This window comes from Mchenga conophoros, unplaced genomic scaffold, assembly GCF_057382185.1.
Source record: "Mchenga conophoros isolate Kocher_MC1m ecotype Shallow Benthic unplaced genomic scaffold, M_conophoros_male_GT1.1 unmapped_scaffold_4, whole genome shotgun sequence".
NCBI lineage: Eukaryota > Metazoa > Chordata > Actinopteri > Cichliformes > Cichlidae > Mchenga > Mchenga conophoros.
Genome location: NW_028182331.1, coordinates 86909 through 97935, shown reverse-complemented (window position 1 = coordinate 97935; position 11027 = coordinate 86909). Strand labels below are relative to the sequence as shown.

General features: G+C 52.2%; 1 protein-coding gene across 3 annotated transcripts; it reads right to left on the bottom strand.

Moving 5' to 3' along the window:
* Positions 1-347: 347 nt before the first annotated feature.
* Positions 348-7374, bottom strand: LOC146546209 (uncharacterized). Of its 3 annotated transcripts, none has more exons than XM_085266611.1 (2): positions 6941-7374; positions 348-913 (listed from the first exon to the last, which is right to left on the bottom strand). In XM_085266611.1, exons 1-2 carry the CDS (start codon positions 7356-7358, stop codon positions 435-437), a joined length of 897 nt encoding a protein of 298 aa, XP_085122737.1. In that variant the 5' UTR covers positions 7359-7374; the 3' UTR covers positions 348-434. The 3 variants fall into 3 exon arrangements, 1 of the variants encoding a protein (XP_085122737.1); XR_014891014.1 differs by lacking the exon at positions 348-913 and adding an exon at positions 6233-6381; XR_014891015.1 differs by lacking the exons at positions 348-913; positions 6941-7374 and adding exons at positions 6233-6381; positions 6464-6671.
* Positions 7375-11027: the final 3653 nt, after the last annotated feature.

The window sequence follows — 11027 nt, the reverse complement described above, 5'->3', positions numbered from 1 at the left end:
CCTACAATTAACAACATCACACAGATCAAACATAAAAGAAATTGTGGGGCCAATAACATAATCTAATTCTAAACCACCATATGTGCTGAGACACTCATCCTTTTTACCAGAGACCTCGCGCTTCACTCTTGCCCACAGCTTTAAATCACTATAGATCACGCGTGATATAATTTGTGTATCAAACAACGCCGGACTGGCATGGCCTCCGTGCTCAGACTGCTCAGACTGCAACAAACAAATCAAAAAACAAATAGCCATGATTAGCAACATAATTGACATCAAACTCATAATAATTTTGAACATTGTGATGGCTTTTGAAACTCTTCTTTCATCACCAGTGTCTGATTGTTGTGATGGCATGGTTGTATGTGAATGTTATGGTGTAGTAAAAAGTTCAAAGCCCTTTATCAGAGCCTCTCTCTTGTTCTAGGTGTTCAGTGTGGTACCGCTCCTTTTCGTTGGCGCGGCGATCTCCTCCTAGGCTGCTCTTCTTTCTTCGACCTTCCGGGTAGACCACCGGTCGGCCCGTTGCACAGGTGTGAGGGTTTATTCTGCCTCTCAATTTCACCTGTGATGGGTGGAGATTGAGCCTTCCCCACCAAGCCCTCGTGCGCGGCCGCGCACTGCGTCCAGTGATACCAGGTGTCGCCTTTCCCCTTCAGTTGGACCGCTGTCGCCGTCCGAGCCGATACCTCATATGGCTCAATCCAGCGGGGTTCCTTCCACTTGCGTTTGATGACTCTCAGCCACACTGTTTTCGCGTCGCGTCGCGTTGTGAAATTGGACACAAGTGCCTTTAACTCGTTCCAGTAGTCTGCGTAGGACCGGTTCCCCTTTTTGTCCCGTTCAACCGAGCCCACCGTCCAAGGTGCCGGAAACTGTCTCCCTGTTTGCAGCTCATATGGTGTAAAACCTGTGGATTAATTAGCAGAACATCTTATGGTCATCAACGCAACCGGCAGGGCTGCGACCCAATTTAGCCCTGTTTGCGCGCAGATTTTTGCCAATTTGTTTTTCAAATTTAGGTTCATTCTTTCTACTTTTCCCTGAGACTGAGGATGATAGACCGTTCCAAATTTATGCTGGACGCCCAACATTTTTCTACTTTTGTCACAACGGGACTGAACGGACTCACGCGCAGGCTCTGAGTAGGGAACAATAAAGGTTTTTTATTTACAGAAGCACCAGGTGATCTATTTACACAGTGGGGAAAAGACGGGTTCCAGGAATCCACACACGAACAGGGGGGGGAAAGACACTTGCAGTCCACACACGCTCCAAAGTCCTCACTCCATCCACGCTCCACGCTCCTCTTCACACTCCACAAGAAACACAAAAGCTCGCTCCAATCCTCACACACTTGATCGCTCAGGTAACACAGGGGCAGGTCCAGGGAAATCTATTCACAGAGAAGCAAAAGGTTACTGTAAGAAGATCGCTAGGGAAACACGAGAACGAACTGAGCTGGGGTTAACACTAACGAGAGTCGGCAACGGTCCAGCGACGAGAAACACAGGGCTGCCGTCTTATAAAGGAGCTGGATCACTCGTAATGAGCCACAGGTGCGTGGGCCAAGGGCAGGAGCCCGCAGGTAAGCTCCGCCCAGGCAGAGGGAGGAGGGAAAGAGGGGAAAGGAGAGAGCAGGAAAAGAATAAAGGAATACAAAACATATGTAGCCGTACTGAGCCGACCGGGTAGGCACAGGGACCCTGACAGTACCCCCCCCTCAACGGGAGCCACCCGGCGACCCACCGGGCTTACCAGGGTGCCGGCGATGGAAGTCACGGAGCAGGCGCTGACACAAAACAGCCGAGCGAGGCACCCAGGAGCGCTCCTCCGGCCCGTAGCCCTCCCAATCGACCAAATACTGGACCCCCCGCCCCCGGCGCCGAGAGTCCATAATGCGGGAGACCCCATACGCCGGCAGCCCATCAACGATCCGGGCGGGAGGCGGGGGCCCGGAAGGAGGGCACAAAGGACTGGAGAGCACGGGCTTAATCTGGGAGACATGGAAAACGTCGTGGACACGCATGTTGCGCGGAAGGTTCAACCGAACAGACACAGGGTTCACAAGCGCACCGATTTCGAATGGCCCAATAAAAGTAGGAGACAGTTTCTTGGACTCCGCCCGGAGGGGCACATGGCGGGTGGACAGCCATACCTTTTGTCCGACCGCATACTCAGGAGCCGGTGTCCGATGGCGGTCTGCGAGCTGTTTGTTACGTGCCGTCGTCCGGAGGAGGGCAGCTCGGGTGGCTCTCCACGCCCGGCGACATCTACGCAGGTGGTGTTGGACGGATGGCACAGAGAGGTCACCCTCAACGGCCGGAAAGAGCGGAGGCTGGAATCCTAATGACGCCTCAAAAGGTGAAACTCCAGTGGCTGAGGAAGTCAGGCAATTGTGGGCGTACTCAACCCATGGCAGCTGGTCACTCCAGGTCGTTTGATTTGTGGACACCACACACCGCAGAGCAGCCTCCAGGTCTTGGTTCGCCCGCTCAGCCTGTCCGTTGGTCTGAGGGTGGAAGCCAGAGGACAGACTAACCTTAGCGCCGAGGGCGGAGCAAAACTCCCTCCAGACCCGTGAAGTGAACTGGGGGCCACGGTCTGACACGATGTCCTCCGGAATTCCATGGAGGCGGAATACATGCGTGGTGAGGAGGTGAGCGGTTTCCAGGGCCGTAGGCAGCTTGGGCAAGGCAACGAAATGGACCGCTTTAGAAAACCTGTCCACAACGGTTAGAATGACTGTGTTACCTTTTGAAGCCGGTAATCCGGTGACGAAATCCAAGGCTATGTGGGACCAAGGCCGTCCCGGAGTGGGCAGCGGTTGTAGCAAACCGGAGGGAGGTTGGTTGGACGACTTGTTACGGGCGCAGGTCGTGCAGGCGGCGACGTATTCCCGTGCATCCCGAGCCAAAGTGGGCCACCAGAAGTAACGCTGGAGGAATCGTATGGTGCGGTGTACTCCCGGGTGACAGGTGAACCGGGCGGCGTGTGCCCATTGCAGTACCTGAGAACGAACAGAGGAGGGCACAAACAACTGACCTGGGGGCCCGGTCCCGGGATCTGGTTCTGTTTTCTGAGCTTCTTTAATCTGAGATTCGATTTCCCAGGTCACCGTGCCGATGGAGCAGGAGGCAGGAAGAATCGGACCTGGGTCGGGTTCCGCTTCCGAGGAGTCATACAGTCGGGAGAGGGCGTCTGGCTTCACATTGCGGCTCCCGGGCCTGTACGTAATTGAAAAGTTGAATCTCGTGAAAAAGAGAGCCCACCTCGCTTGCCGGGGATTGAGTCGCTTTGCAGCTCGGAGATACTCAAGGTTTCTGTGGTCTGTCCACACGATGAATGGTTGAGTGGCTCCCTCCAGCCAATGTCTCCACTCCTCCAGTGCCAACTTGATAGCCAGAAGCTCCCGGTCTCCAACATCATAATTGCGCTCTGCTGGGGAGAGACGGTGAGAGAAAAAGGCACATGGGTGGAGCTTACCCTCCTTCCGTTGGGACAACACCGCCCCGACCCCGGAATCCGATGCGTCCACTTCAACGACGAACTGTTGCTGGAGGTCGGGTTGGCAGAGGATAGGTGCTGTAGCGAACCGTTCTTTGAGACGTAGGAAGGCCTCCTGCGCGGATTGGTCCCACTGAAAAGACACTTTAGGAGAAGTGAGTCTGGTTAAAGGCAGAGAGAGTTTACTGAAATCTCGGATGAAGCGGCGGTAGAAGTTGGCAAAGCCTAAAAAGCGCTGGAGCTGTCGACGGTTTGGGGGTTCGGGCCAGGTAAGCACTGTTTGGACCTTCGCCGGGTCGGGTTTCAGATCACCCCGCTCTATTATGTATCCGAGAAAGGCCACGGAGTCCACGTGAAAGTCACACTTTTCGCTTTTCACAAACAGTCTGTTTTCCAGCAAACGCTGCAGAATCTGTCTGACGTGTGTCTCGTGCTCCGCCACTGTTTTAGAGAAGATAAGGATATCATCCAAGTAGACAAACGCGCACCGATTGATAAAGTCCCGGAGGACGTCATTCACGAGGGCCTGGAAAACTGCTGGGGCGTTAGTCAGCCCAAAGGGCATCACCAGGTACTCAAAATGCCCCAGATGGGTGTTAAAAGCTGTTTTCCATTCGTCGCCCTCCCTGATCCGAACTAGATGGTAGGCATTGCGGAGGTCTAATTTACTGAAGATCGTTGTCTCGTGCAGAAGTTCAAAAGCCGAGGAAAGGAGCGGTAGGGGGTATTTGTTCTTAACCGTAATGTTATTAAGGCCGCGGTAATCAATGCAAGGCCGGAGAGACTTGTCCTTCTTTTCTACAAAGAAGAAGCCGGCTGCCACAGGGGAAGAGGACGGCCGGATTATGCCTGCTGCCAGTGAGTCCGTGATGTATTTCTCCATAGACGCTCTCTCAGGTTGGGAGAGACTATAAAGGCGACAGGTGGGGAGTGTGGTGCCTGGGAGAAGATCAATGGCGCAGTCATACGGCCGATGAGGTGGTAACGATTGTGCAAGATCTTTACGAAAAACTTCAGCCAAGTCGTGATACACAGGTGGAACAGAGGTGAGATCCGGAGGCTCAGACAGGTTATTTGGAGGAGACGCGGAGGGCGGAGTTGCAGCCCGGAGGCAGTTCATGTGACAATCCACTCCCCAGCCTACCACGCATTCAGATTTCCAGTCGATATGAGGGTTATGCTGTCGCAACCAGGGGTGACCTAAGACAAGCGGTGTTTGAGGAGCTTTAAACACGAATAGGCTTAGAACCTCGGTGTGGTTGCCGGAGAGTGTGAGTGACACGGGCTCTGAGACATGGGTTATATCAGGCAGCTGCTGCCCAGATAAGGCGGTGACATGTAAACGATGAGGTAGAGGGTCAGACCCAACCCCTAATTTTTCCGCGAGGGCTGAATCGATAAAGCTCTGTTCCGCGCCAGAGTCAATTAACGCCATCACAGAATGGGTTTTTGTGTGAACTGTTAACTTGGCCGGTAACATTAAGCGTGGAAGGGAGCTTTTACTTGACAGGTCGCCCACCAGTACTCCCTTAACTACGGGCGGGCGCCCCCTTTTGGTCGAGATGGACAGGTGGCAATGAAGTGGCCCTTACGGCCGCAGTACAGGCACTCACCAGAGACCATGCGTTGCTGACGTTCTGCGGGTGTTAGCCGTGAGCGACCCAGCTGCATGGGCTGCTCGCCTTCCTCGCTTAGCTGGTCACTGTGGGCAGTACTGGGTTTAGCCCTCCATTCCCCCGCTGGTGGGCCCAAGAGCGCCCGCGGCTCCTGAAAGGCCCGCCCCCGGAGGTCTCTGCGAGCCTGAAGGCGATCATCTAACTTAATGCACAGAGTCATTAGAGAGTCAAGAGAGGCAGGCAGGTCATGCATTATTAGTTCGCCTTTTAATTCATCACGGATGTTATTAAGCAAGGCACTCTTTAGCGCCTCCTGCCCCCACCCCGTTTGCTCAGCCAAAACCCAGAAATCGACAGAATAATCCGACATCCTGCGTCTACCTTGTTTAAGATTTAACAGGCGTTGAGCGGCGGCGGCAGCCTCGGATCCTTTATCAAAAACGCTCTTAAACTTAGACAAAAACTCGGGGTAGGAGATGTCGGGGTGGGATCGTAGCACTGCCTGGGCCCACTGTAGAGCGCGATCACGTAACAGTTGCACAAAGAAGGAAATCTTATCTCCATCGCCAGGGTACCAGTGAGTTTGCTGACGAAAAAAATAAGTGAGTTGTGTGAGAAATCCTGCACACTTATCCAACTCACCATGAAACAGTTCAGGAGAGGGAGGCTGCTGCCCGACGACCACAGGTGTAGTTTGGGCCGCGCTTGCGGGCTGAGACGCGCTCGCGGGCTGAGACGCGCTCGCGCCCGGGATGGGTTCGTCTGCCGGAGAGGCTGGCGGGGGCGGAGAGTCAGTCAACGGGGTCCGCTGGGCGAGAGCCAGGGACAAAGCGGCAACGTCTCCACTGAGCCGCATCAACATATGCTCGTGTCGCTGCAACAGCTCATCCAACGAGACCGGGGCTGGGGCGGGGCTGGGGCGGGTGACGCCGAGCCTGCTGAGTCCATCGTGGCTGGACCGTTCTGTCACAACGGGACTGAACGGACTCACGCGCAGGCTCTGAGTAGGGAACAATAAAGGTTTTTTATTTACAGAAGCACCAGGTGATCTATTTACACAGTGGGGAAAAGACGGGTTCCAGGAATCCACACACGAACAGGGGGGGGAAAGACACTTGCAGTCCACACACGCTCCAAAGTCCTCACTCCATCCACGCTCCACGCTCCTCTTCACACTCCACAAGAAACACAAAAGCTCGCTCCAATCCTCACACACTTGATCGCTCAGGTAACACAGGGGCAGGTCCAGGGAAATCTATTCACAGAGAAGCAAAAGGTTACTGTAAGAAGATCGCTAGGGAAACACGAGAACGAACTGAGCTGGGGTTAACACTAACGAGAGTCGGCAACGGTCCAGCGACGAGAAACACAGGGCTGCCGTCTTATAAATGAGCCACAGGTGCGTGGGCCAAGGGCAGGAGCCCGCAGGTAAGCTCCGCCCAGGCAGAGGGAGGAGGGAAAGAGGGGAAAGGAGAGAGCAGGAAAAGAATAAAGGAATACAAAACATATGTAGCCGTACTGAGCCGACCGGGTAGGCACAGGGACCCTGACAACTTTTGCCAAATCTTGATTTTTAAAATGGGTTCCATTATCTGATCTAATTCTTTTGGAGAACCCATGACGGGGAATGTAATGATTGATTAAACACTTAATGACAGTCTTAGCATCCTTTTTTGTAGCCCAGGCCTCTGGCCAGCCGGTCAGAGCATCAACACACACTAACAAATATCTTACACTGCCAAGCCCGGAATCAATCATATCAGTGAAATCAATAACAATCTCCTTTCCCGGCCTCTCAGGGGGCCGAAACTTACCCACTTCCGGTTTTACTGCTGGCTTAGGCTTGTGTGCCCGACAGATTAAGCACATCCTGGCTTTTTCTCTTATCATTCCTCGCAGCTCAGGATGCCACCAATGACACAAGTTTCTCTCCATCTGGGCAATCCCCACGTGGGCGAGTCCGTGGGCTTCATCCACCTTCTGTTCTGCCATTTTGGCTGTCAGCACGGGGCGCCCGTCTGGCCCCCTCCACAAATGTCCATCCTGCCAGGCTCCTTTGTTTTTCCACACCCCCTTTTCCTCTGGGAAACTCACCCCAAACAATCCACATTCCAAGAAATCCAGACGTGGCTGTGATTGCACACACATGTGATTATGCGCAGAGGTCCACCCTACCAGCCAACCCCAGATCTCCACGCAGGCACACATGAATGCACATACATTTGCACACATCCAGAGATAAACTCACCCCAAACAATCCACATTCCAAGAAATCCAGACGTGGCTCTGATTGCACACACATGTGATTATGCGCAGAGGTCCACCCTACCAGCCAACCTCAGATCTCCACGCAGGCACACATGAATGCACATACATTTGCACACATCCAGAGATAAACTCACCCCAAACAATCCACATTCCAAGAAATCCAGAGGTGGCTCTGATTGCACACACATGTGATTATGCGCAGAGGTCCACCCTACCACCCAACCTCAGATCTCCACACAGGCACACATGAATGCACATACATTTGCACACATCCAGAGATAAACTCACCCCAAACAATCCACATTCCAAGAAATCCAGACGTGGCTCTGATTGCACACACATGTGATTATGCGCAGAGGTCCACCCTACCAGCCAACCTCAGATCTCCACGCAGGCACACATGAATGCACATACATTTGCACACATCCAGAGATAAACTCACCCCAAAGAATCAACATTCCAAGAAATCCAGACGTGGCTCTGATTGCACACACATGTGATTATGCGCAGAGGTCCACCCTACCAGCCAACCTCAGATCTCCACGCAGGCACACATGAATGCACATACATTTGCACACATCCAGAGATAAACTCACCCCAAACAATCCACATTCCAAGAAATCCAGACGTGCCTCTGATTGCACACACATGTGATTATGCGCAGAGGTCCACCCTACCAGCCAACCTCAGATCTCCACGCAGGCACACATGAATGCACATACATTTGCACACATCCAGAGATAAACTCACCCCAAAGAATCAACATTCCAAGAAATCCAGACGTGGCTCTGATTGCACACACATGTGATTATGCGCAGAGGTCCACCCTACCAGCCAACCTCAGATCTCCACGCAGGCACACATGAATGCACATACATTTGCACACATCCAGAGATAAACTCACCCCAAACAATCCACATTCCAAGAAATCCAGACGTGGCTCTGATTGCACACACATGTGATTATGCGCAGAGGTCCACCCTACCACCCAACCCCGGATCTCCACGCAGGCACACATGAATGCACATACATTTGCACACATCCAGAGATAAACCCACCCCAAACAATCCACATTCTAAGAAATCCAGACGTGGCTCTGATTGCACACACATGTGATTATGCGCAGAGGTCCACCCTACCAGCCAACCTCAGATCTCCACGCAGGCACACATGAATGCACATACATTTGCACACATCCAGAGATAAACTCACCCCAAAGAATCAACATTCCAAGAAATCCAGACGTGGCTCTGATTGCACACACATGTGATTATGCGCAGAGGTCCACCCTACCAGCCAACCTCAGATCTCCACGCAGGCACACATGAATGCACATACATTTGCACACATCCAGAGATAAACTCACCCCAAACAATCCACATTCCAAGAAATCCAGACGTGGCTCTGATTGCACACACATGTGATTATGCGCAGAGGTCCACCCTACCAGCCAACCTCAGATCTCCACGCAGGCACACATGAATGCACATACATTTGCACACATCCAGAGATAAACTCACCCCAAACAATCCACATTCCAAGAAATCCAGACGTGCCTCTGATTGCACACACATGTGATTATGCGCAGAGGTCCACCCTACCAGCCAACCTCAGATCTCCACGCAGGCACACATGAATGCACATACATTTGCACACATCCAGAGATAAACTCACCCCAAAGAATCAACATTCCAAGAAATCCAGACGTGGCTCTGATTGCACACACATGTGATTATGCGCAGAGGTCCACCCTACCAGCCAACCTCAGATCTCCACGCAGGCACACATGAATGCACATACATTTGCACACATCCAGAGATAAACTCACCCCAAACAATCCACATTCCAAGAAATCCAGACGTGGCTCTGATTGCACACACATGTGATTATGCGCAGAGGTCCACCCTACCACCCAACCCCGGATCTCCACGCAGGCACTCATGAATGCACATACATTTCCACACATCCAGAGATAAACTCACCCCAAACAATCCACATTCTAAGAAATCCAGACGTGGCTCTGATTGCACACACATGTGATTATGCGCAGAGGTCCACCCTACCAGCCAACCTCAGATCTCCACGCAGGCACACATGAATGCACATACATTTGCACACATCCAGAGATAAACTCACCCCAAACAATCCACATTCCAAGAAATCCAGACGTGCCTCTGATTGCACACACATGTGATTATGCGCAGAGGTCCACCCTACCAGCCAACCTCAGATCTCCACGCAGGCACACATGAATGCACATACATTTGGACACATCCAGAGATAAACTCACCCCAAACAATCCACATTCCAAGAAATCCAGACGTGGCTCTGATTGCACACACATGTGATTATGCGCAGAGGTCCACCCTACCACCCAACCCCGGATCTCCACGCAGGCACACATGAATGCACATACATTTGCACACATCCAGAGATAAACTCACCCCAAACAATCCACATGCCAAGAAATCCAGACGTGGCTCTGATTGCACACACATGTGATTATGCGCAGAGGTCCACCCTACCAGCCAACCTCAGATCTCCACGCAGGCACACATGAATGCACATACATTTGCACACATCCAGAGATAAACTCACCCCAAACAATCCACATTCCAAGAAATCCAGACGTGGCTCTGATTGCACACACATGTGATTATGCGCAGAGGTCCACCCTACCAGCCAACCTCAGATCTCCACGCAGGCACACATGAATGCACATACATTTGCACACATCCAGAGATAAACTCACCCCAAACAATCCACATTCCAAGAAATCCAGACATGGCTCTGATTGCACACACATGTGATTATGCGCAGAGGTCCACCCTACCAGCCAACCTCAGATCTCCACGCAGGCACACATGAATGCACATACATTTGCACACATCCAGAGATAAACTCACCCCAAACAATCCACATTCCAAGAAATCCAGACGTGCCTCTGATTGCACACACATGTGATTATGCGCAGAGGTCCACCCTACCAGCCAACCTCAGATCTCCACGCAGGCACACATGAATGCACATACATTTGCACACATCCAGAGATAAACTCACCCCAAAGAATCAACATTCCAAGAAATCCAGACGTGCCTCTGATTGCACACACATGTGATTATGCGCAGAGGTCCACCCTACCACCCAACCCCGGATCTCCACGCAGGCACACATGAATGCACATACATTTGCACACATCCAGAGATAAACTCACCCCAAACAATCCACATTCCAAGAAATCCAGACGTGGCTCTGATTGCACACACATGTGATTATGCGCAGAGGTCCACCCTACCAGCCAACCTCAGATCTCCACGCAGGCACACATGAATGCACATACATTTGCACACATCCAGAGATAAACTCACCCCAAACAATCCACATTCCAAGAAATCCAGACGTGCCTCTGATTGCACACACATGTGATTATGCGCAGAGGTCCACCCTACCAGCCAACCTCAGATCTCCACGCAGGCACACATGAATGCACATACATTTGCACACATCCAGAGATAAACTCACCCCAAAGAATCAACATTCCAAGAAATCCAGACGTGCCTCTGATTGCACACACATGTGATTATGCGCAGAGGTCCACCCTACCACCCAACCCCGGATCTCCACGCAGGCACA

Excerpts from the sequence above, each read along its gene's own strand:
- LOC146546209 (XM_085266611.1), bottom strand. The coding sequence starts at position 7,358 with ATGTGTGCAAATGTATGTGCATTCATGTGTGCCTGCGTGGAGATCTGG. Across the intron at positions 914-6,940 it reads AGCAGTAAAACCGGAAGTGG|GTTTTACACCATATGAGCTG; the intron begins GTAAGTTTCGGC and ends ATTAATCCACAG.